The sequence below is a fragment of the Phoenix dactylifera genome, chromosome 12 (assembly GCF_051530095.1).
Source record: "Phoenix dactylifera cultivar Ajwa chromosome 12, Ajwa_hap1_PhDact_Kaust_v1.1, whole genome shotgun sequence".
NCBI lineage: Eukaryota > Viridiplantae > Streptophyta > Magnoliopsida > Arecales > Arecaceae > Phoenix > Phoenix dactylifera.
Window position 1 is genome coordinate 10,217,338 of NC_143201.1, and position 27,077 is coordinate 10,244,414.

At 38.5% G+C, this 27,077-nt stretch overlaps 1 protein-coding gene across 5 annotated transcripts; it reads left to right on the forward strand.

Moving 5' to 3' along the window:
* On the forward strand, positions 1–26,871 carry LOC103699064 (splicing factor U2af small subunit B-like). Of its 5 annotated transcripts, XR_015971871.1 has the most exons (8): positions 1–575; positions 23,368–23,454; positions 23,626–23,707; positions 23,848–23,974; positions 24,067–24,500; positions 24,623–24,965; positions 25,683–26,191; positions 26,273–26,871. XR_015971871.1 is itself a non-coding variant. In XM_039129872.3 (6 exons), exons 1-5 carry the CDS (start codon positions 339–341, stop codon positions 24,482–24,484), a joined length of 951 nt encoding a protein of 316 aa, XP_038985800.1. In that variant the 5' UTR covers positions 34–338; the 3' UTR covers positions 24,485–24,500; positions 24,623–26,871. The 5 variants fall into 5 exon arrangements, 2 of the variants coding, with proteins under 2 accessions (XP_038985800.1, XP_038985801.1); XR_005513251.2 differs by having other exon boundaries at positions 25,683–26,871; XR_015971870.2 differs by having other exon boundaries at positions 47–575; positions 24,623–26,191.
* Positions 26,872–27,077: the final 206 nt, after the last annotated feature.

Here is a 27,077-nt window from a genome sequence, read left to right on the forward strand (position 1 = left end):
ATTGTCTCCAGTCCGAACTCCCCTCCCTCCCTCATCGGAGGCTGGCGCGGCGGCCTTTTCATCACGGGCCCGACGGCCCGTGAGTCCCGCCCCGGACTGGAGAGATCCCGATCTATCTGTGTACCGTTCCTCGCTGGTCCCTCTTTCCCGTCTTCTTTTATTAAATCCGGACTTCCCTCATCATCCCCCACCTCCCTCTCTACAGTTAATTCAGTTTAAGCAGAATCCTCCTCTCAGCTCTCCTTTCTTCCCCTGAATCCTGATGTCGATCTGAACGGTTATTTGACGAGGAAGGAAGGAATATTTCAGTTGGTTAGGGTTATTTTGGGGGAAGAGTGATGGCGGAACACTTGGCTTCGATCTTTGGGACGGAGAAGGATCGGGTGAATTGCCCCTTCTACTTCAAGATCGGGGCGTGCCGGCACGGCGACCGCTGCTCGAGGCTCCACACTCGTCCCAGCATCAGCCCCACCCTCCTCCTCTCCAACATGTACCAGCGTCCCGACATGATCACCCCTGGTGTCGATCCCCGGGGCCAGGCCCTCGACCCCCGCAAGATCCAGGAGCACTTCGAGGTTGTGTTCCCCCCTGCTTCTTCAGCAATGTTGTTTTTAGTAGATTTCTCTTTTTTAATTTTTGATTCGGGTCTCTCTGCTTCTATTTGCATATCATTTTGTTTTTCTTTCTTTAAATTCTTATTCTTTGGCACATACCTGTTTCCATGCACTTGTTGATTATATTTTGAAAGTATTAGTCTTGTTATGCATGTTATCATTCCCATTGCTGACTAATGTTTTGATGCAAAGTCCTGATTTGTGCGACATGGATTTGTGCGACATGGATTTGTGCTACAGCATAGGGAAGCCAGCAATTTGATTTGGTTACTGGAGGGATTTATACATGTTGATCTAGAAAAAAAAAAGCTTGAAGCTATTTAAATCAGCCAAACAATTAAATTCCATAATGAATCTATACATGTTGGTATTGATTAGGTATTTGATACGCCTAGAAAGATGTGGGGAAAAAAATAGGAGGCATAAGGATTTTTACTAGCACAAGCAGTTCAGGCATATGATAAGTTTTAAAAAGATTTAATCATGGATTAAGCATAGCATATCTTCTTGATGGAATTGCTTAAAATTTATTGGTTTCTAAAGGTTTTCGAGGACCAATAAGTGAATTTGAGTTTGGATTTTGGAGATGTGGGACTCTTACTATGCATACAATTATTTGAAATCCTGGCATGGGACTCTTATCATTCAAAAAATTGTAGAAAGCCAACTTGAGGAGAGAATCCCCTTTGGATTAGAATCACTTTATTTAGAAGTTTAGCTTGATTCAAATCTTTGAGGGGGAAATCTAATTAGGGTTATTATGGAAATTGAAAAATTGGGAGGTATAGCTGCTTTTATATAGTGCTAGGAATTTGGATAGACCTTATCAAGGAGTGACTCGAGAGGCAGCATGTTGCATGCTTGAAAAAGAAAAGATGAAAGAGAAAAAGAGGAAGACTTTTGGCTTCTTGTAGATAGAACTCTTTACTAAGAGAAGAGCATTACTGCTAAATATTCGAACTCAAACATGACTTCCTCTTTGAGAAGAAGATTTATTTTGCACATGGATGGGCGTCTGCTGTTGGGACTTAGACATGGTCTAGTAGCTGGTGTGAATATTGGGGTTTTCAATTTTTAAGAAGATAGTATGGACTTGTAAGAGTTTATACCAAAAACCGTAATCTCGGTATCGAGTACCGTATCGGTACCTTATTAGTTCGGTATAGTATGGTATGGTATATCTCTATGCTGAAATAGCTTTTTAACCATTTTTTTTCAATTTTCATTCCAGTACGGTTCGGTATGGATCGGTACGTACCTCAGTACGTCTTGGTATAGGGCGGTATGCCTCGGTACGGGCGGTACGCCTCGGTATAGACAGTACGAGACTTGTTCCGAATTAAAGGTGTGTTTCGTATTAGTTTTCTTTCGGTACGGTACGATACGCCCTGTACTGGGCAATACGGCAGACCATGGTTAACACAATACATAATAAAAAGGCATGCCTATAAAAATTCTGACTTTAATACTTTCCACTAAAGTTCGCTGTTTTGATATCGGATCTCGTACTGGTACCATCTTATTACAGTGTCGGTACATAGTACGGTACTAAACGGCGAGGTGTATCGAGTATCGGTATGATACGAGACTACATATACGGTATGCCCGGTACGGTGAATCTTGCTTTCCTCGTTCTACGAAACTCTAGAAAATCATAGGAAAGTCTCATTATGCTTCCTTTACTAACCAACTCCAGAATTCTAGGGAGAGATGAGACATATTCAAATGCTCTGTCAACAACTCATTTATAACTATAATCCCAAAATTTTACACCGCACTAGCTTTGCTAGTGATATTGCTTGATGCTAGTATCCACTTGTTTTAGATATCGAGATACCAAAGGAAGGTGATGCAATAGATATGTGAATTGATGACATAATCTAGGTGATCAAATGTCTCAACTTTGTCATTTTGATAGTACACCACAGTACTTGGATTTCCATCACTATGGCAGCATGGCATTTGTTCATGCCTATGTATGTTCATAGAGACCTATCTCTCTTGAAGTTCATAAAGCTTGATAAAATATTTGCTATTATCATGTTAGACTTGGTACCTTTCATATAGAAGCTCAAAAGGAGGCATGTAACGTTGATGGCATCACAACTTGATGTTATGAAATATTGAAGAGTGCTATGAACTGTGCCAAGTATATCTTGTGGCATGTTAAAAGATCCAAATTTTGGTGCTAGGTAACACTCGACCTAGATTTGTTGGCATTGATAGGCTATGGAGACAATTAACAAGTTTAGCCTAGTCGTTAGGCATGCTATGTTAAGGAAAGCTCATTATTTAGGCTGCATTTGACATCGTTGTCAATTTTCTTTTTAAAAAAAAATAAAATAGAAAATATTTTTCTCTTTTTTTTCTAAATTTTTGACAACAAAAACATGTTTGGTAGTCACTATTATTTTTTTTATTTTTCACAATAAAAAATAAGAAACATGTTTGGTAAGCCAAACATAGGAAATTCTTTTGCAATGCATTTCCCATAGTGGGCGTTAGGCATGCAACTGCCCGTGATCATCAAGTGGAGGATACGTGAGATTGAGAGGGGCGGTGTCGGGGTGGGAGGAGAGCTAGAGGAGGTATTAGAGGGAAAGGGAGAGGCGAGGGACTGGAGGACAAGATGAACACAAGTGGGGTGGAAGAGATGGGAGGGAGGACCTTCTTGGTGAAGCGAATGGGGATAGAGGCTACGAGGTAGTAGTCGCCGAGGGTCGAAAAGAGATAAATCATGAGAGTTGAGAGTTGATTTGATTTCATGCTCAAAAGTTATTTTTAAAAATAATGGAATTAAAATTTTTTTACTTCCACTTTTTCATAAATTACGGAAGTTACTTTTATAAATAAAAAAAAGGGAACCAAACATCTTTCTTGCATTGGATTTCCTGTTTTCCCTTTTAAAAATAAAAAAAACTAAAAGTGATACCAAACAGGGCCTTAGTTATTCTACTGATCAGTCATCATGTGCATGTATTGGCATGTTTATGATATCATTATATTAGTCAGCAGATTAACTTCTCAGTTTGGAGAATTACTTAGTCCAACTTTTGTATTGCAACCTTGTCTATCTAGGCCACGTTTAAAGTTTTATTACATGCAGTATCATTTCTAGCATGAGATTTTATTTCTCATGTGTTTATCTGAGGTCAGATGATCTGAATTTGTATTTAGGAATTCTATGCTCCCAAACTGGACCCAAGTTCAGTAAAATTAGTAGTAGGAGCTACATAGATGGGATTTTAGTTATCAGATCTTTTTGGATGACTTTGAACTTTGAGTGTTGCCCCACTACTAGCCTTAAAGCAGCACCCGTCACTTGTTAGCAGCTTGTTGCTTTTTTAAAACATCATAGTTGAGATTTTGACATTCAAAGTAAATTTTTCCTGATTTAAAAAATTATGTTTTGCCTTAAAACCTTCAATGCTGTTTCGAGTTACCTCCTTGTTGCAATTCCTAGCCTTCCTTGAACATAGACAATTTTAACCTTATCCTACTTTAGCACATGTGCACCTTAGTGTCTTATCGGATCTTATGCTATGCTATAGTAAATAAGTTCGCCAATCTATTATCTAGTGGTTTTTTTATCACATATTTTATTCATTGCCATTCATCAATTATTGGTCAAAGTTAACATATGATCTTGTACATTGATGAAAGAGACAACTTTAATAATCATTAACCAAATCATGCTCTAGTAGCCAGAATTTATCTTGATAAGGATTTTTTTTTTCATTTTAAGCCACATAGAAGTCAAAATGACTAAGTTATGTATGGGTGCTTTGTCAAGTGCATGCCATCCTTTTTAGGAATGAGCTCACCACTTATCTTTAATGACACATTTGGGTTTTAGTTATGAGCTTCCTTTCTCCAATTGTTTCTTTTATGGGCTACCTCTAGAATTATTGTCAATTTTTCAATGTTCTAAGTGTCAACCAAAATGGATCAGTTTTAGCAAAATTGACTCCTAGTTTCTGTGGTTTCGGTTGTTTTCATCTAAAAACTGCCAGCTACGGTCCCATTTTGGCAGTTTTTGGTCAGTTTTGGTCGAAACTAACCGAGCTATTGATAGATTCTTTTATAAAGTTACATTTTAGAGTTTATAATTATCTTAGATTCATTTTTTTTCATTGAAATACATAGGTTATAGAATATCTACTTTCATTCACATTTGTTTATTTTTATTAAGTTAGAAGAGGAGATAGATATTAAATTGAAGACTTGATGGACCAAGGCTTCCAAAAGAACATTATTATGGCACTCTATAGGGAGTAAATAGTAATTTGAACGGGTAGAGTTGATGCAATTCACAAAGTGCCACCTTTCTATATGAAATGAATGTGACATTCAACAAATACATGCATTTCACTAAATAGAGTCTTATCCTCAAAAATATTTGAAAATTTGTCCAAAATTCAGTATATTCATGAGTTCTACTAAATATGAAATATATGAATTTTAAACAACTACTATTTGAGAAGTAAATAATGTATACATTACATGCATATAAACATACAGAGATACACATATACAAATAGTTTAATTTTTAAAATCTTGTACAATAACTTTTCATCTTCTTTTATTTTCTTTTTTGATTTTTTGATTTTTTTCTTATCCTTTTAGCAAAACTCCACAACTTGGAGTGATTCAGGAGCATCTAAGAGGATTCTTTAAGTCTAATCAGACCCATTAAGTCCATTGGACCAGTTCATTAGTTATTAAGTGTTTATTCTTTATCTTATGTTATGTTTTATGTTTTCTTTTAGTTTCAGCCAGTAGTTATGTTCCAAGTCATTTAAAAGTCATGTGACTTTCTGCCAATAGTGATGAAAGGTTGTGATGCTTGGGTTATTGGAAACCTGGTATAAAAGGTCTATTAAGAGTCTTTGACGGGACTTTTGGCCATTTTATGAAAAGAATACAGATCTGAAATTTCTAGGGTTCTTGAACCTAGGATTTTTCGTTTTCAATTCAGTTTTATGCCTTCTTTGCTGTAATCCTTTTCTGTTCTTGTTGGAATTCCGTTCTTGCTGCATGATGGAGCAAAACTTCCAAAATCTCCAAAATTACCAAAACAATAACTCTATCCAAGGGATTGAAAGAGAAACCGAAAAGGAGTTTCAAAACCTTGTTTTTCTCCAAATCCTTTCTGAAAACTTCTATTTGTGAGCCTAAGTTCTATGCCCGTTCTGTGATCCTTTTTCATGGATCTAAGTACCACTTCTAGAAGCTTTCTCTAATCTTCATTGCATAGACTTATTGTGGAGTGATTGATTGTACCCCTATTTGATTTTGATGAGCTCAAAGCATTTGAGTATATTTCATGTTATACTAATGAATTCAATCTAGTGTTTCAGGCGAATATATGTGAATTTATGTTTAAGTGCATCGAGCCTTGGTTCAAAGTAATTTGGCTAGGTGATTGAACTCAATTGAATCAAAGTCTGAAGTTCGAGTCGACTCCGGAAGATTGCGAGTCGACTCTAAGTGTTTCAGAGGTTCTGGCACAAGCTCGAGTCGACTCCGGTACATTACGAGTCGACTCCGACTGAGAACAGACAGAAGGACAGAAAGATGAATTTCAGACCCTGTCACCGAGTCGACTCCGAAGATTACGAGTCGACTCCGATACTTGCCGAGTCGACTTCCGACGGTTCCGAGTCGACTCCAAAGGGTAACAGACAGAAAGACAGAACGATGGTTTTTAGACTCTATTACCGAGTCGACTCCAGAAGGTTACGAGTCGACTCTGATGTTTGGCGAGTCGACTCCCAGTTATGTCCGAGTCGACTTCCAGAGGAAAGCAAGTCCAAAAGGCAGAGAACCATTTTCGGAGACCCTGTGAATGAGTCGACTCCAAGTGTTCCAGAGTCGACTCCCAAGTCAGCCGAGTCGACTCCAACAAGGTGCGAGTTGACTCCGAGGCAGTTCAGATCAACAGACAGAGGATTGGCTTTTCGGACTCTGAGAGCCGAGTCGACTCCAAGAGAACCCGAGTCGACTCGAGAGAGAAAAGCAGAGAAATGAATTTCTGGAACCCTGAGAACGAGCTATCTCCAAAAGTGCCGCGTCATCTCTAGATATTGGCGAGTCGACTCCAGGTTTGGTTCGAGCCGACTCCAGGACGGGACAGCACTTTAATTCAAATCCTGAACAGTGGGGGAGTCGTCTCTAGTGAAGCATGAGTCGACTCCAACAACAGCTGAGTCGACTCCAGATCGAGCGAGTCGACTCCAACCCCAACGGATACATTGTCAGGATGTGCAGACTGTACAGAACGGCTACAAATCAGTGTCTAACGGCTATTTTTCGTAGGGAACAGTTTAAATAGCCAGAGTAAACAGTAGTAGATGAGATTTGAGCCATTCCATTGTGTGCATTAAAGCTTTTCAACCACCAAGATCCTCTTGAGAAAAAATACAAGCAAAAGAAGGGAGAAGTACATTCAACTCAACCCAACAAGTACTCCTTCGCAATCAAGGCTCTACTACTGTCATTCAATCTTCTGTGCATTCAAAAGAAGACTCAGAAATCGAGAAGCCCCTACTTTTCCTTCCAAAATCTGTTTGAGGGCTTCTAATCTTTCTCTATTAATATTGTTCACATTTGCTTTTTAGAAGCTTTCCTGGTGATTTTCCCAAACTGTTTTTCTTACTTGATTCAATCAAGGGATTGAATCAAGGGTTGTAAGGTTTGTTGGTGAGCCAAAGTTAAAACCAACGGTGTAAGGGTTTGATTGTGATCCTGAAAAAACAATCGGGTGGTTCTAGTCGGTGAGCCTGTAAAAACCGACCGAGTTCGTTGTGATCTCGCAAAAACAACAAGTTGGGTTGTGAACTTGTAAAACAACCGGCTGTAATCCTAGGAATTATAGTGAACTCCCAAGTGCGGCTTGGGGAGTAGACGTAGGAGCAAGAGTTGGCTCCGAACCACTATAAAGTCTCTTGAGTTTGTATTGATTAATTGTCTCTTCCCCTCTCTCCATTCACTACATTTAGTAATCTATTTAACCTGCTTGCAATAGATTTAATTAATTACTCATTAAGTTTTAATTTATCAATAATTAATTAAAACCTAATTCACCCCTCCTCTTGGGTTGTCTCCTTGAGCAACAAATGGTATCAGAGCAGGTGCTCTTATATCGATTGGTGTTCCAATCCCCAAAAGAGTAAAAGATTAAAATGACAACCCCTTTTGGATCTTTCCTTAGTGAGGAGCAATCCACCAATAGGCCTCCATTGTTCAATGGAACTAACTATACCTATTGGAAGGCTAGGATGAGGATATTTATCCAAGCCCAAGACTATGATGTTTGGAGCATCATAGTTAATGGACCATATACTCCTTCTATCTATGTAGATAACATCGCCATACCCAAACTAGAAAAAGATTGGGATGATAACGATAGAAGGAAGGCACAACTAAATGCCAAAGCAATGAATGTACTTTATGGTGCCTTGGATCCTAATGAATTCAATAGAATCTCTACTTGCAATTCTGCAAAAGAGATATGGGATAGACTTGAAGTGACCCACGAGGGCACAAATCAAGTCAAGGAATCTAAAATAAACATGCTAGTTCATAAATATGAACTATTTAAAATAGAGTCTAATGAAACCATCTCTTGGATGTTTACTCGATTTACTGATATTGTCAACGGACTAAAAAGCCTTGGCAAAAGTTATACTAACAGTGATCTTGTTAAGAAAATTCTTTGCTCTTTACCAAGGTCATGGGAAGCCAAAGCCACGGCAATCCAAGAAGCAAGGGACTTGAACAAGCTGCCACTCGAGGAGCTTCTTGGATCCCTAATGACGCATGAGCTCACAATGAAACAACACAGCGAAGAAGAATCCTCTCATAAGAAAAAGGTAATGGCCCTCAAATCTACTTCTTCTAATAAGGATCTATCTTGCAGTAGCAGCAGCGAAGAAGAAGACAATGAGGGAGATGAAGATGAGGCTCTTCTTGTGCGAAAGTTCCGAAGATTCATCAACCGGAAGAAGTCCTTTCATCAGAAGAGAGGTTCCTCAAGTTCCTACAACAAGGATAAAGGTAATGAAAGGGAAAGTGAGGGAATCGGATGCTATGAATGCAAGAAGCCGGAACATTTCAGAGTCGACTGTCCCTTGCTGAAGAAGGGCAGCAAATACAAGAAGAAGAAAGCTCTTGTCTCCACTTTGACAGACTCCGATCAATCATCATCATCATCGGATGAGGAACAAGAGAAAAAGGCCAATCTTTGCTTTATGGCAAATGAAAATGAGATAACATCTGAAACTCATTTAGATTTTACTTTTGAAGAATTGTATGATGCCTTTAATGAGCTAATGGATTAATATAAATCAATAAATCTTAAAATAAAGATTTGAGGCTAACTAATCAATTCTACAGTCATAAAAATGACAATCTGATTATGGAAAAGGATTCCATTGTTAAGGAGAACTTAAAACTTAAAACAAGCAACCAATTGCTAACTCAAAAGAACTGTACCCTAATTAAAGACAAAGAAAGACTAACTAAAGAAATTTCAGAACTTAAAAACAATAATCAAACTCTAAAAGATAACCTTACAAAAGATTTAAGCTTACTAAAAACAGAAAAACTGAACTTAACAAAAAAACTTGAAAAATATAAACTCATTGTCGAGAAGTTCACTTATAGCTCTGAAAAATTAGAAATGATTCTTAATAATCAAAGAGCTGTGTTTAATAGAGCTGGTTTAGGGTATAAGCTAAAGAATAAGCAAAAATTTCTTTAAAACTTTTTTGTAAAAGTCGGAGAAAGTAAAACTAAAAATGTAACTTGTTTCTGTTGTGGAAAAGTAGGACATAAAGCTAATGTGTGTGGCCATAGAAAAATAAAAGCTAAAAGAAAATTAAAAATGTTTGGGTTCCAAAAGGAACCAACAAAGCTAACCTTGAAGGACCCAAGAAAACTTGGGTACCTAAGACTATATGATTTTCTTGTGTAGGAGTATCTTGCAGCCAAGCTCAATAAAAACTGTTGGTACTTGGATAGTGGCTGCTCAAGACATATGACGGGTGACAAGGAGCAATTCTTCACCCTAGAACCTAAGAAAGGAGGTGTGGTGACTTTTGGAGATGATAACCAAGGTCACATCATGGGTATTGGTAAGATACAAATCACACCTTCAACCTTTATCGATAATGTTCGGTTTGTAGATGGTCTTAAGCACAATTTACTTAGCATTAGTCAACTATGTGATAAAGGTTTTGATGTATTGTTTAAGCCATCTATGTGCATCATAACCAACTCAACTAACAATAGTTTAGTTTTCAAAGGATTAAGACGTGGCAATGTTTATGTAGTAGATCTTAATAATCTTGCTAAAAACAACCACTGCTTAGTAGCTAATGATACTAAGCTTAGTGAGGCAAGTTGGTTATGGCATCGTAAATTAGGTCATGCAAGCATGGACACATTATCTAAATTAGTTAAAAGAGATTCCGTGATTGGTTTGCCAAAGCTGAAATTTGAGAAAAACAAAATTTGTAAAGCATGTCAATTTGGCAAACAATCTAGAAGCTCTTTTAAGTCCATAAATTGTCTCTACAACTAGATCCTTTGAGCTACTTCACATGGACCTTTTTGGACCAACTAGGACCACAAGCCTTGGTGGAAACAAGTATGGACTTGTCATAGTTGATGATTTTTCTAGATACACATGGGTCATGTTTTTAGCTCATAAGGATGAAGCATTTTCTGTTTTTAAGAAATTCCACAAGAAAGTAACAAATACAAAAAATAGTTCAGTTATAGCAATTAGGAGTGATCATGGAACGGAATTTGAAAATCATCTATTTGATGAATTCTGTAGGAAAAATGGGATAACTCATAATTTCTCTGCACCTAGGACACCACAACAAAATGGAGTTGTGGAAAGAAAGAATAGAACCCTAGAGGAAATGGCTAGGACTATGTTGTGTGAAAGTGATCTCCCAAAGTATTTTTGGGGAGAAGCCATTAACACATCATGTCATATAATAAATAGAGTTCTATTAAGACCAATTATAAAGAAAACACCTTACGAACTTTGGAGAGATAGAAAGCCCAAAGTAAACTACTTTCATGTGTTTGGCTGTAGATGTTTTATTCATAATAATAGCAAAGATAACTTAGGTAAATTTGATTTCAAATCTGATGAAAGTATCTTTTTGGGATATTCTACATCGAGTAAGGCTTATAGAGTCTTCAACAAAAGAACCCTTGTTATTGAAGAATCCATTCATGTTGTTTTTGATGAGTCTAATGATGCTTCCTCTAGCAAGAGAGTAGTATTTGATGATAATGCAAGAATAATTGAAGAAAAGATGGATCACATGACTCTACAAAAGGATGAACCCAAGCAAGTTGAAGAAGCTTCAACAAGCCAAGAGGTAATTGCCGAACATGGGCTTACAAAAGCTTGGAGGTATGCTCACGGTCATCCTAAAGAGTTAATCTTAGATGATCCATCTCAACCTGTTAGAACTAAAGCCTCTCTCAGAAACTTAAATAATCATCTTGCATTTGTTTCACATTTAGAACCTAAAAACATTGAAGAAGTGAAAGTGATGTAAATTGGATAAATGCTATGCAAGAGGAACTTAACCAATTTACAAGAAATAAAGTATGGAACTTAGTTGAAAGACCCACTGAATACTCAATAATAGAAACTAAATGATATACAAAAATAAACTTGATGAAAATGGAGTTGTGGTTAGGAACAAGGCTAGACTAGTAGCAAAGGGCTATAATCAAGAAGAAGGTATAGACTTTGATGAGACTTTTGCTCCTGTGGCTAGACTTGAGGCTATTAGATTGTTACTAGCATTTGCATGTTATAAAGATTTTAAATTATTTCAAATGGATATAAAAAGTGCCTTGAATGGGTATATTAATGAGGAGGTTTATGTAGAACAACCTCCTGGTTTTGAGAATCATCAATACCCCAATCATGTTTATAAACTAAATAAAGCTCTTTATGGTCTAAAACAAGCCCCTAGAGCATGGTATAAAAGACTTAGCAAATTTCTATTAGACCATGAATTTTTTAGAGAAAATGTTGATACAACCCTATTTTTAAAAAAGAAAAACAAAAATATGTTAGTAGTGCAGATTTATGTAGATGATATTATTTTCGGTGCTACTAACAATCGTCTTTGCGAAGAGTTTGCTGAATTAATGCAGAGTGAATTTGAGATGAGCATGATGGAAGAATTGAACTACTTCCTCGGACTTCAAATCAAACAATCCAAGGAAAGGATTTTCATCAATCAAGCTAAATACATCAAGAAAATGCTAAAGAAGTTTGATATGGATGGAAACAAGTCAATTGGCACTCCCATGAGCTCATCATGCAAACTAGACAAAGATGAATCAGGTAAATCAGTAGATCAAAAGCTGTATAGAGGTATGATAGGATCATTATTATATCTTACAGCAAGTAGACCTGATATCATGTTTAGTGTATGCATGTGTGCTAGATATCAATCTAATCCTAAGGAATCACACCTAATTGCAGTTAAGAGAATTTTTAAATATCTAATAGAAAAAAAAACATAGGTCTATGGTACTCTAAAGAATCAAGCATAAACTTAATAGGGTACACTGATTCTGACTTCGCTGGGTGTAAACTTGATAGAAAAAGTACCAGCGGGTCATGTCAATTTTTAGGAGAGAACTTAATCTCATGGTTTATAGAGTTGGGCAACGGGCCGTGCCGGGCCGGCCCGGCCCAGGCCCCCCGGGCCAAAACTCTAAACGGGCCGTGCCTGGCACGGCCCGCTTATGAAGCGGGCCGTGCCTGGCACGGCCCGTGAGGCACGGAAGGCAAGCCCGGCCCGGCCCCCGGCCCCTCTATTGGTGGGCCGGGCCGGGCACGGCACGGCACGGGCCGGGCACGGCACGGCACGGGCCGTGCCAGGCACGGCCCGTAACGGGCGGTAACGGGCCGTGCCAGGCACGGCCCGCAACGTCTCTAAACGGGCCGTGCCTGGCACGGCCCGTAACGGCTCCAGACGGGCCGTGCTTGGCACGGCCCGTCTGGAGAGGGGGGAAGAAAATAGCCGTTTCCAACGGCTATTTTCGGGAAAAAGACGGTTTTGCCCCTCCTAACAGTCCTATAACGGCTGAATTGAGGGGTATTTTGGGAAAAAATTTTTTTGGGCTTCTATAAATAGCCCATTCCTCCCTCATTCTCACCACACCAAACCTCTCATTCTCTCCTTCTCTACTGCTATTATTTCTCTCTTCTAAAGTGCTCTTCTAGCAATTTAATTTTTAGTTTGTTCAAGTGCTACACAAGAGGAGGTTCCTGTTGAGAAGAGAAGGTCGCTTCTGTTGAGAGCACAAGAGGAAGCTCGGAATCTCGGCGCTGCCTCTGCCCTCCGACCCTCTACTCAATTCCTCCTTGCGGTTAGTTTTTATTTTTTGAATTAATCATAGATATGTCATCTTTTGAGGAAAGTCAGTTTGGCATTCCTGTTTCTGAGGGGGAAGAAACTAATCCCCAACCCCCTGTTCCTAGTTCCTCTAGAACTGGTGAACCGAGTGAAGGTCAAACCTCTTCTCGTAAGAGGACTAGTACTGTATGGAATGAATTTGATAGAGTTATGGTTGAGGGAGTCTGGAAAGCTAAATGTAAAAAATGTGCCAAACTTTATAGTTGTAGTAGTAGTGGGGGAACAGGGCATTTAAAAAGACATCAAGAGAGTCATAGGATGCATGATTCTCATGCTCAAACTCAAAGTAGCCTTAATATACAAGGGGGATTACTTGTAGGTAATTTTGCATATAATCATGAAAATCAAAGAAAAGCACTTGTAAAATGGATAGTTAAGGATGAATTACCTTTTAGTTTATGTGAATCTTTTAATTTTGAAGAATATGTTCAATTAAACCTACAACCTGCTTACAAAAGAACTAGTAGGCGTACATTTAGAAGAGTAGCTATGACCAATTTTTTAGCAATGAAACAAAATTTAATTGAAACACTTTCTACTTTAAATGTAAAAATTTCATTAACTTCTGATATTTGGTCAGCATCTGTAGGTAGTAATTCTTTTATTGCCATTACTGCTCATTATATTGATAATGATTGGCAATTAAATAAACGTATTCTTGCTTTTCGTGCTTTTGATTTTCCACATTCTGGGCAACAAATTTCAAATATAATTTATCAAACTGCATGTTCATATAATATTAATGATAAAATTATGTCTATTACTTTTGATAATGCATCTAATAATAATTCTGCTGTTGTATTATTAAGAGACTCATTGCATCCCATATTAGATGGAAATTTACTGCATATTAGATGTGCATGTCATATCTTAAATCTTTCTGTTCAAGCTGGCATGGGCATGATTCAAGATGTGATTTCAAAAATTAGAAATGCAGTTTCTTTTATTCATGCTTCTAGATCAAGACTTCAAGAATTTAAGGAATTATGCATAAATCATGGTAAACGTTTTAAAAAATTTAAACTTGATGTAATTACTCGTTGGAACTCCACATATAGCATGATACATGATGCATACCCATATAAAAATTTATTAAGTGCATATATTAATGATCGTGGATTAGGATTTACATTGACTGAAACTGATTGGAATAAAGGAAAAATTTTGGAAGATTTTTTGCTTAGTTTTTATAATGCTACCAATGTTCTTTCTGGTATTTATTACCCTACTTCATGTTCATTTTTACAACAAGCATATATAATTAGTCAAAAATTTGCAGAACATAGATATGATGATGTTTTAATGCCTATTATTCACCTAATGGAATCTAAATGGAATGAGTATTGGGACAGGATATGTCCTATGCATAACTTAGCTGCTGCATTTGATCCTAGAGTTAAATTAAATGGCGTGCTAATTTTACTTGATGCATACGCTGAAAATATGAATCAAGATGCTGAATCTGCTAAAGATGAGGTAAGACAACTTCTTTATGATATTTATGCTATATATGATGAAAAAATTCGTGGATCTAGAACACAAATACAAACCTCTATTCCTCCTTCTAGTAGTTCTCGTTCGTCATCTATTTTTTCATTCATTGCACAGAGAAGACACACACATGCTTCAAGTTCCTCTTCATCTTCTTCATCTTTAAGTAGTGAACTAGAATTTTATTTACGAAATGATCTTCAGTCTGCATATGATGAAAATCAAATAGAGAATCTAGATGTATTATCTTGGTGGAAGAGTGTTAGAAATCAATATCCTGTTATGTCTGCAATTGCACGCGATATTTTAGCTGTGCCGATGTCCACGGTAGCATCGGAATCCGCTTTTAGTGCAGGTCGGCGTGTTCTTGACGAAAAGAGAAGTAGGATGACGGGCGAAACGGTGGAGATGCTTCTCTGCTTCAAGGATTGGCTGGATGCTGAGGCAAGACTTCAAGATAAAGGTGGACATAATACAACATCCTCTGATGATGATGATACAAACACTACTGAAGACTGAAGACTGAAGACTGAAGAGTGAATACTGATTCACTGAATCACTGATGATTAGTAAGATTTCTTAATTTTTTATAATTGTACATTTTTATTGTATTCTGGAGGTCAGACCAAGGTCCAAACCTCGGCCCTTTCTTAGTTTCTTATTGTATTCTAGAATCTAGAGGTCAGACCAAGGTCCAAACCTCCCTTCATGTACCATTTTGATTGAAATTAATAAACTGGTAGGGGTCTATGCCAAACCCCCCACCATTAAGGTGGCTTTATATTCATAAATCAAGATTTCTTAGTGTTCATAATTTATTAATGTATTAAAAAAATTTTATCGGGCCGAGCCGGGCCCAGGCCCGGACCGTGCCAGGCCCGCGTGCCAGCCCGGCCCAGGCCCTTATGGGCCGTGCCGTGCTGGCACGCGGGCCGTGCCGTGCTTGGCCCGCGTGCCTAGACCGGGCCGTGCCGGCCCAGGCCCGAAGCGGGCCGTGCCTGGCACGGCCCGCTGGCCAGGATTCGCTAGCCCAGCACGGCCCTATCAAAGGGGCCGTGCCAGGCACGGCCCGTCACTGTAGCTGGCGGGCCGTGCCGTGCCGGGCCGTGGGCGGCCCGGCCCAGTGCCCATCTCTAATGGTTTAGCAAGAAACAAAACTCGGTTGCACTATCCACGGCGGAAGCCGAATATGTTGCTGCCGGGAGTTGTGCTCAAATTTTATGGATCAAGCAACAACTTGAAGATTATGGCATTAAACAAGATAAGATTTCCATAAATTGCGATAATACAAGTGCCATAAATCTAACTAAAAATCCAATTCAACACTCAAGAACTAAACATATTGAGATAAGACATCACTTCATAAGAGATCATGTGTTAAATGGTGATGTGATGCTTGAATTTGTTTGTACTGATGATCAACTTGCTGATATCTTCACAAAACCCTTGAGTGAAGATCGATTTTGTATCCTTAGAAGAGGGTTAGGAGTGATTGATCCATTTTTATGATACTCTCCTATAATTCATTGATTTTGATGATTAGCTTATGTTGGATATAGGATTTCTCGTCTATGGTCACCAAATCATTCATTAAGTTCAAAAAAATTTCATATCTCTCTCCTTTGGCACGGAATTAACTGAGTTTTTGATTATGTGCCAGAGTTCGAGTCAACTCGAATAGATTTTAGAGTCGGCTCGTGGGCGAGTCGACTCGCACATGTTTAGGAGTCGACTCGCGCATGTTTAGGAGTCGACTCGAGGTCGGAAATCCGACTTTTAACCCTAAGCGAAATATTTTTTCTCCACTTCTATTTTCAGCCGCCACTGTTCAAAAAGCTCTAGAGTCGTCTCCCACATCGTCCCCGACCTATTTTTGGCCCTTTCTCTCGTGTTTTCTTCCATTTTTCTTGTCCTTCCCTCGGTTTTTAGGTCAAAATGCCTAGGAAAGCCGTTGTCCCGAGCTAGAAGAGACCTCTCACCGCGAGCGGCGCCGAGAGACGGTCAAAGGCACGGAACGAACCCGTGAGGCCACCACCTCCGGTTCCTTCTCCGCCTAGGCCGGTTCCCTCACGTCCGTGCGCCGGAAGGGTTGTCTCTACCGGGAGGAAAGTCAACTTTGACTTCCTCTCCCAGGAAGGGTTCATCCTAGGGCATCGTCTTAGGGCTCAGGGCTTGGAGTATTTTTGCTCACTTGACCTCCCTACATACTCAGGGTTAGGGAATTTTACGGGACCGTCGCACGGGATGGCGGTGGTATCCAAGGGATTGTAGCAGGTGTCCCTATTTTCATTTCGGAGGACTTCATTGCTCGAGTTCTCCATCTTTCCCGAGAGGGGATTGTTCCTACACATCCATCTGATAGGACTGAGGCCCTTACGGCCATCTTAGGGAGCCCACCTCAATCCCCCATAGAGGAGGTGTTTGCAAATCAGCTTTCAGCTGAAATGCGACTCCTCCTAAGTATCATCTCTAGGACTCTCTTTCCTAAGACCGGGAGGTTTGACTTCATTTCTGAGAGAGACCTAGGCTTGATGTTTCACATTCTACAGGACATCCCCCTGAACTTTTTCAAACTCATCTATAGATATATCTGTGAATCCCTAGACAAACCTAGGTTGAGTCTCCCGTATGGCATGCTTTTCACACTCATCTTTAGGGAGTTAGAAGTCCCTATCCTTGAGGGAGAACCCTCTCGCTCCCTCAGATACACTGACCACATGGGTGAGGAGACTCTCCACCGAATGGGTTTCCACAAGGTGGAGAGTGTCTGGGTTAGGAAAACATCCACACCATCTGACCCCACTACTCATCATTCACCTAGCTCTGATCATAACCAGGACCACTCCACAGATCCTTCTACCTTCCCATCCACATCTGGTCCTTCAGTCCCTACTGAGCAATCTACTTCAGCTGGACCCTCTACCGTACCACCACCTCAGCAGCCCCTAGAAGTCAGGATCAGCACTGAGCAGCTCCGAGAGCTGAGAGATGAGATAGTGAGGGAGCTGAGAGATGACATAGTGAGGGAGCTGAGAGGTTCACAAAGTGCACCCTCCACTGACGTCGTTCCCTCCACAGCAGCGGTGTCCATGATGATAGCAGATCTTAGGGAGATGTCAAACATGAGGAGCCTAATCCAGGGTCAATACTTGAGCCTTACAGCCATAAAGGAAGACACGAGGCAGATGCGAGACAGCATCAGAGAAGAGATGGGCAGGCAGAGTAAAGGAGCGGAAAGGTTTGCAAACGCTGTGATCTTTAAACTTGACTCCATCCAAGAAAGTGTGACCCAACTAGCGGAGACACAGGCTAGGGCAATCTCAGAGATCATCACGCAACTAGGAAATGTATCTGAGGAGATGAGCCTGGTCCTCCGATCTAGCCGACTAAATTTGGGAGCCTCATCCTCCTCCTCTACTAGACGACCTTAGTTGCATTTCTATTTTTATGATGTACAGTCCTTTGTGGACTTTCTGAAATGTACTCAATCTTGAATTTAATACAATGAATAGAGATTTTCTTTCAAAAAAAACTGTGCAATTTGACTTGTTATCTTTTTCTGTATAATGTGCTTTTTGCTATGATGACAAAAAGGGGGAGAAAATATGATAAGGGATAGTAAAGGGAATCACTAACTAAACAAAAGAAAATCCTTAAAGCAAAATGTAATTTGTTCTTAGTGGATTCGAACCTCGAGGCTCATTATCTCTCTGTTGGGGCTCCTCAAGGAGTAATCTCCAGAATCTATTTAAGGGATATTCGGAGATTAGTTGAATCATACTCAAGAACAAATTGTCAGATTTTCCTTCTGAAAGTAAAAATTTAAGCTCAAAAGTTTCAAAACATTAAAAGAAAATTCAGAAAACTTGAACTGGACTTAAACAAAATTGAATGCACATGTTGAGGGGGAGAATCTGAAATCTTAAGAAAGCAAATTCATTAAACACATATAAGCCAAACAATTGATTGCATGATTTAAAGGCTTATATAATTCCAAATAAAAGGGGGAGCTTTAATTTCAAGATTTACTGATTCATACCTTTCAATTTTGGATAAATTAAATAGCTAGACATTTGAATTCTTTTCAAAACTTTACTATGAATTATCTCTTGGTTGAGCAATTCACTTTACAAATACTTAATGTTTTGTCATCATCAAAAAGGAGGAGATTGTGGAGTGATTGATTATACTCCTATTTGATTTTGATGAGCTCAAAGCATTTGAGTATATTTCATGTTATACTAATGAATTCAATCTAGTGTTTCAGGCGAATATATGTAAATTTATGTTTAAGTGCATCGAGCCTTGGTTCAAAGTAATTTGGCTAGGTGATTGAACTCAATTGAACCAAAGTCTGAAGTTCGAGTCGACTCCGGAAGATTGTGACTCGACTCTAAGTGTTTTAGAGGTTCTGGCACAAGCTCGAGTCGACTCCAGTACACTACGAGTCGACTCCGACTGAGAACAGACAGAAGGACAGAAAGATGAATTTCAGACGCTGTCACCAAGTCGACTCCGATGCTTGCCGAGTCGACTCCCGACGGTTCCGAGTCGACTCCAAAGGGTAACAGATAGAAAAACAAAATGATGGTTTTTAGACCCTGTTACTGAGTCGGCTTAAGAAGGTTATGAGTTGACTCCGATGTTTGGCGAGTCGACTCTCAGTTATGTCCGAGTCAACTCCCAGAGGAAAGCAAGTCCAAAAGGCAGAGAACCATTTTTGGAGATCCTGTGAACGAGTCAACTCCAAGTGTTTCAGAGTCGACTCCCAAGTCAGCCGAGTCGACTCCAACAAGGTGCGAGTTGACTCCGAGGCAGTTCAGATCAACAGACAGAGGATCGGCTTTTCGGACTCTGAGAGCCGAGTCGACTCCAAGAGAACCCGAGTCGACTCGAGAGAGAAAAGCAGAGAAATGGATTTCTGGAACCCTGAGAACAAGCCGTCTCCAAAAGTGCCGAGTGCCGAGTCATCTCCAGATATTGGCGAGTCGACTCCAGGATGGGACAGCACTTTAATTCAAATTCTGAACAGTGGGGGAGTCGTCTCCAGTGAAGCATGAGTCGACTCCAACAACAGCCGAGTCGACTCCAGATCGAGCGAGTCGACTCCGACCCCAACGGATACATTGTCAGGATGTGCAGACTGTACAGAACGGCTACAAATCAGTGTCTAACGGCTATTTTCCGTAGGAAACAGTTTAAATAGCTAGAGTAAACAGTAGTAGATGAGATTTGAGACATTCCATTGTGTGCATTCAAGCTTTTCAACTACCAAGATCTTCTTGAGAGAAAATACAAACAAAAGAAGGAAGAAGTACATTCAACTCAACCCAACAAGTAATTCCTTCGCAATTAAGGCTCTACTACTGTCATTCAATCTTCTGTGCATTCAAGAGAAGACTCAGAAATCGAGAAGCCCCTACTTCCCCTTCCAAAATCTATTTGAGGGCTTCTAACCGTTCTCTATTAATATTGTTCACATTTGCTTTTTAGAAACTTTCCTTGTGATTTTTCCAAACTATTTTTCTTACTTGATTCAATCAAGGAATTGAATCAAGGGTTGTAAGGTTTGTTGGTGAGCCAAAGTTAAAACCAACGATGTAAGAGTTTGATTGTGATCCCGGAAAAACAATCGGGTGGTTCTAGTCGGTGAGCCTGTGAAAACCGACCGAGTTCGTTGTGATCTCGCAAAAACAACAAGTTGGGTTGTGAACTTGTAAAACAACCGGCTGTAATCCTAGGGATTATAGTGAACTCCCAAGTGCGGCTTGGGGAGTGGACGTAGGAGTAAGAGTTGGCTCCGAACCACTATAAAGTCTCTTGAGTTTGTGTTGATTAATTGTCTCTTCCCCTCTCTCCATTCACTACATTTAGTAATCTATTTAACCTGCTTGCAATAGATTTAATTAATTACTCATTAAGTTTTAATTTATCAATAATTAATTAAAACCCAATTCACCCCCCCCTCTTGGGTTGTCTCCTTGGGCAACACTTATATTGGGAGCTTAGTGGTTTCTCCATCACTTCATTTTCTTCATCACATGGCACCTGCTTTTTGAATGGGCCTACAGAAAATGAGACCAAGTATTTATGATGAATCGATCGCAATCATGTAGCTATTTTATTTTTTGTAGGGAGTCTTCTTTCTCTGCACCTTCAAATTTAGCTTTTTCATCACTTCTTGTGAAGCAAACACCTTGTACTTCTCCCATCAATTTATCTTACTAATATATGATTGGAACAATGGGTGTGATCAACCATCAAATGGAGAAATTAAGATGAATCCTAATGGAAATAAAATATGTGGAGAGGGATAAAAAGTTGAGGGTGTGAAGGGTTTTTTCACTTGTTTATAGGTTTGAAACAGTTTTTCACTGCATTAGTTTAATTTAACTTTACAAGGATGATGGTGTTCTCGCTTACATTTCAAGGGTATTCGGTATGAAGTAATCTTCGCAAGATCAAGAGTGATGTGGGTGGAGGTAACGAGATCACTGTGTTTGGTTGCACCATGGTGATCCTACATGGCAGTGAACTCAAATCACTCTTACTCAAATTACCATCTAATCTAGTGATGGAAAACTCGTCTTTGAGGTTGTGTATCTAAGATCACCCCAGGGCAATGTCTTCGGCTGAAATTTGGGGACAAATACCTCTTAATCTAGTTGAAAAATTAGTATTTAAATATATCTTATATATTATATCATATTGTTATTGCATATATTGTATTTATGATATGTATTATATTATAATATATTATTATCATATTATTATTCAGTTATAATTTTAAACTATAATTAAAATATATTATTGTTCTTTATATCTGTGTTATGAAATTTTTTAATATATTACTTCTATTTTTTTATTTTCCTAATTTAAATAAATATTAGTATTAAAATAATTATATGTTATAAGTATAAATGAAAATATTAATTCTATAATAACAATTAATATATTTTTATAAGATTAATAAATATATTTTTTAGAATATATTAGTAATTAATATATTAATAAATATATTAATAATTTATTATAATATATTCTATTTGAGTAATAAACATATATTATAGAATATATCAGGGGTAGTTTTGGTATTATATGATCAGTGATCTTGGATTCTCATGGAATATCAAATAGGTTACTCGTAGATATTTGAGGATCTTTAATCACTAAATATAGCATACCAAATGTGCTGATCTAAGATCATCAAGGATCAAGTTACCTTGGGATAAGGATCACCAATGATCTTAGATCACCTTGGCGATCTTATTTGGGTCACCAAACGCCACCTTCATATAGGAAGGTGGAATATGAGATATCCTTATTTGACTGAAGTTGTGTTGAAGAATTACATTCATATTACTAATTAAGGAGGTTGACATAATAACAAATATTATTGTTCTTTGGTATTCCATTGTAATGGTAAGGTTCTTTTTGTGATTATCTTAGCAATTTTAGATGCTAACCTTGTCTTGAAGGAGATTTAGATGAATTATTTGATGATATTCAGGTTTTGGCCATGGGTTATTGGGCGTTGGCATGTGTCATCTGTGTTCTGAAACTATCTGAATTTTCAGAAGGATGCAATCCTTCCCCCTCCCCCTTAAGCCATGGGTCTTTTGAAAGGACGTCATGGTCACGTTAATATATTGATAAGCACTGAATTCTCTTTCTTTCGGAAATAAACATGAATGGCATTTCCTATTACCCCCCATGGCTCTCAATCTTCTAATCTCTCTCATAGAAAACAAGATAATATCACAGTTTTGTGGACTGATATTTCTATTTCGCTATAAGCATCATGCATGCCTGGAGCTCTAGTTCACGTATAATTGTAGGACTTGGGTGTGTGAGGAACTAGAACTATGAAAAGTTGACAGTGTGATCAGTTGGTTGCAATTACACTTTATAGGTAGCACTTATACAGAAACAAGACTAAGAACTAATGACCACCAAAATGAAAAAACAAAATATTCTTTTGTTTTTTATTTCACCTCCCTGGATTTACTTTTTGGAATAATGGGAGTTGGCCAAGATTTCTGAAACAATTAAGTGGAATTGGCTATGTAGTTGTGAACTCTTACATGATCAATGCACCCTGAGGCTGCTTACAAATGACTTTGTAAATGTGTAATACATTTACTAGGTGATATTTTCTGTTAAAGGTTGGAAGGTAGTTGGCGAAATATGCAGTAGAAAAAAGTTTCTTAGTTGCAAAATAGAAAATATTTTAATGAGAATAAATGGAGATGATAATTTGACAACTGTGCCTACATAAGTAGAGGGGCTCATACATACATGTGCCAGGGGCAAGAAGAGATGAGTTATGTTTGGGTAAACATGAGTCACATTTGTTTGGAAGTATTTTAGATGGCTTGCTTTTATTGTAATTATGATTTATATTATGAAATAGATGGTGTTGTAGAATGATGGAGCCTACCCTAAATAAATGTGTGAATTTCTGTATATGATATTTAAAGATAAAGTTTGGGGGCTAATGAATATGCACGGTTGCTGTCAGATATTCTTTCACATTCTTGTTAAATTGGTATTACTGTATAGGCATCGACCATAAATGAATATAAGATATATTCTTGAAAAAACTTTTGCTATTGTAGAAATTGTTATTGCAATTTAAGATCATTCATGAAAATCAAAGCCATGATGTCCTCTTAATTATCAATTACATGCTAAGTTATACTGTTAATGAAATGATAGACAATGCTTATTGTTCTTCTGTAAAGCTATATCATTTTGCATTATGAGAAATGAAGAATGCTCTTTATTTGCAGGATTTCTATGAAGATCTATTTGAGGAATTAAGCAAGTATGGTGAAATTGAGAGCCTGAATGTCTGTGACAATCTTGCAGACCATATGGTAATCAACTTTTTACCAACTCCATTTGATCATTTCTTCCTTTACCTTTTTTTTTAATTGATGGATAGTTATTACACCGTAATGGATGGCACTCTGTGGCAGTTTCCAAACCATCTTTATACATAATTCTTCCTTTACGTGTTATATCATTGTTTCAACTTCATTTTATAGGTTGGTAATGTATACGTACAGTTTAAGGAGGAAGAACATGCTGCAAATGCACTTCAGAACCTAACAGGAAGATTTTATGCAGGTTAATTTTTGCTTTGGTACTCATATTTTCCTCCATTTTAGACCCTTAAAGCATTGTTATTTACGGCAAGATAGTAAGTTCTTATTGCATTTAATTGTTTGATGCTTTTTGAAAATTTTGAAATGAAATTCCTTTTTCAGGACATCCAATTATTGTCGATTTTTCTCCAGTAACTGATTTTCGTGAGGCTACATGCAGACAGTATGAAGAGAACACCTGCAATCGAGGTGGATATTGCAATTTTATGCATTTGAAAAAGATGAGCCGGTAACTGCCAATCACCTTTTCTACCTTGCATCATCTTATGTTTTAAAATTTGATTTACTCGTTTCCTAATGGATGTATTTATTTGTCTCCAGAGAGTTGAGACATCAATTATTTGGGAGATATCGAAGAAGGCACAGCAGAAGCCGCAGCAGGAGCCAGAGCCCGTACAGGCACCGGAATCATGAAGATCGCTATGGAGGTCGTGGCTATGGAAGGCATTATGATAACCGAGATCGGTACCATGAAGAGCGAAGCAGAAGGCCTAGAAGCCAAAGCCCAGGGCGTAGAAGGGGCTGTAGTAGGAGTCCCGCAGGGAGAAGGAATAGGAGCCCGGTCAGGGAAAGTAGTGCTGAAAGGAGGGCCAAAATCGAGCAGTGGAATAGGGAAAGAGAACAGGCAGATTCTAGCAACAAGAACAATACAGCTAACAGTGACAACAATGGATATGCTCAGAATGGTCGACAGTATCATGATCAGCCACAGCAGAATCAAGGAGGATACAATTATTGATGCATGTTGTTTTCTGGTTTGTCCCTCACCCTTTTCTTATCTTAGTGTTCTCTGCTCTATACACTGAAATGTGCATTTTATACAAAATCACCTGATTAAGTGAAAAATATAACTTACAGCACATTTTTCACTGTGCAGGTGGTGTGCAGGTTCCAATTCTGTGCTGTGGATTATAAAATTTGTCTTAAATTTATGCTTGTTTTCAAAACCAGCATCCCTTTTTTATGCATGGTTTGCATGTCTATGTGATTTCCTTTTTAATCCAAAAGAAAGTTACCTGTTTTTTACAATTGACTGTATATCAAGATTTACTCGAGCATCAAGGATTTAAAGTCCAGGAGGAAGAGTGAGGGTCTCACTGTCCCAAGTTTCAGGGCAGTGTATTGGGACAGGACATGACTGGATGGGACATCCACCGTTCCTACTGTCAACACGTGGCATGTCCCATTCCACAGAAAAACTGGGATGGCCTCATTCTATGGTACTTGAATCCTTGCTTAGGATCATAATTGTTTTTATCATTTTTTCTTACTTCTATAAAATTCTTTTCTTCTTAGTCAAATATCAGCAGTATACTCTGAAAATTTCATTATCATTGCTCATGCATTAAATTCAAACCTCCTACAAAGATTGAAAAAAAAAACCATGTTTTTGGGGGTTGTATTGTGAAACTAATTTTTTCCAGCGTCACACGAGCATTTTACAGCATGTGAAATTTGAAAGGCTGCCATGATTTAACATTAAGGGCAAAGTGTTGAGCACTTCTAAGCTCAATTTTAGCATTTTACACAAAGGTAATTTAAACCCGTGGTTCAAGATATGTGATTCTGTTGGATAAGGAGTTTCTGTTCGTTCTTTTTCTCTTCCTTTTTCCCTGTTTGGCTGGCAAAATCTTGCTTTATATTTCTTCCATGTTGCTGTAGTTGATGCTCATCCATGGTAGTTCTTTTTCGCATCCTTTTCCCTGATTGGCTGGAAAAATTTTGCTTTCTATTTCTTCCAAGGTGCTTTAGTTATTTCTCATCCGTGGTAGATGGTGAATCTTCTATTTCCTTTCTTGTCTGGCAGTTTTAGGCTTTTAGCCGTCTTCTTTCATAGAGTCAAATAAACTAAGCTATATTCATGGAGTTTTGCAGGTCCAGGTATTCCTGCTTCTGAGCTTTGGCCTCATATCTGCTTGTATGGATTTCATTTACAGGTCAAGGACGTAAATTGCTGAATGAGTCAACAGGATATGCGTTAGTCAGGACTCAGGAGTGTCACAGGGATCGTCATAACCCATCAATTACAATACAAGCTTCTCACTCTTTGTAGACAGGCACTTCTGTTCATTTCTAGCTAGTCTGAGTTGCAATATCTCTGGTTTAGTCAAATGAGAGGACTTGGACTGCTTTTAGTTTTAGATGCATTTGGGTGCTTGCTTTTTGTTGAGGAGTGCTTGACAGTGTTCGCAGTTCATTTAAGTTTTAACTTTTGGTTTATCTGAGGTGTGATCTGTCTTAAATTTCACTTTTCGTTTTTTTACAAATTTATGTTCCAGGAGGCATCCAATTTGATATCTTGTTTCATCTTGTTCTAGTGCTGGATCCTCAACTATAGCAGACCGAAGCTAAATAACAGAGGACCCATTGAACAATACTCTGCAGATGGCCCACTGAACAATACTTTGTTCTCGTCACTGAGGACTCGAGCTCTGATCAGGAAGAAGTATGATTTTCTTGACTGTTTTGGCTTCTAAAGGGCATGGCTTGAGACATAAACATGAGTGTTTTAATGCATGAATTGAAGAAAGACTGCTGCTGTTCGTAAAGAAACTTGCAGTCTCCATATCAGCGAACTATCATAATATGCTAAGAAGGCCTTAGCACAGAAATGGAGCTCAACCAACTTCCAGGCCCTGCCATAATATCTTGAAAACAATGAAGAGATAATTCTATGTAGAGTACAAAATTTCCTTGAGAGCAAGATGGCCTTCCTAAATTTCATAATTTGAAGACATCAGATAGTTGCTTTCTCCTGCTTGCCCTCAATCTCGTTCGTTAACCTGGTTCTCTATAGGACAAATAAGTTGAGCCAAGTATGCCCGGTAGAAATGGGTGGTTGTGTAGAGGAACCCTGTTAAGGCATTCAAGGCCGCCAGTCAGCAGGAAACGCAACAAATGTGCAGATTGGCTGGCTAGGGTGGGTGCTTCTGCTGAGCCACTTGAACTGGTTTCAAATTTCAGGTCTCCTTTACAGATCTAGCAATGTAATTCTACCTGATCTTCCGCATAAATTGTCACTTCGCATACTTTCGAACTTGTGTAGTTGCTTCATAATGGTTGTTTCAGATTTTAGGTCTCCCTTGCAGATCTAGCAATGTAATTCTACCCGATCTTCCACATAAATTGTCACTTTGGCATACTTTCGGACATGTGTAGTTGCTTCACAGTGGTCCCATTTAATTTCTTTATAAATAATCTCCCAACACCATCTTATATGAGGATAACAAATTATGGTGACTCCATACAAAGGATGGAGGATTTAGGGTATATGCTATGTATATCATTGGTATCCTAACAGATATACCCTTAACAAAGAAACCAGATTGACA

Bases quoted from the DNA above. Each gene is read 5' to 3' on its own strand.
- LOC103699064 (XM_039129872.3), top strand. From the start codon at position 339: ATGGCGGAACACTTGGCTTCGATCTTTGGGACGGAGAAGGATCGGGTG. The intron at 23,455-23,625 runs GTAATCAACTTT...TTCATTTTATAG, and splicing joins ACAATCTTGCAGACCATATG to GTTGGTAATGTATACGTACA. The intron at 23,708-23,847 runs GTTAATTTTTGC...TTCCTTTTTCAG, and splicing joins AACAGGAAGATTTTATGCAG to GACATCCAATTATTGTCGAT.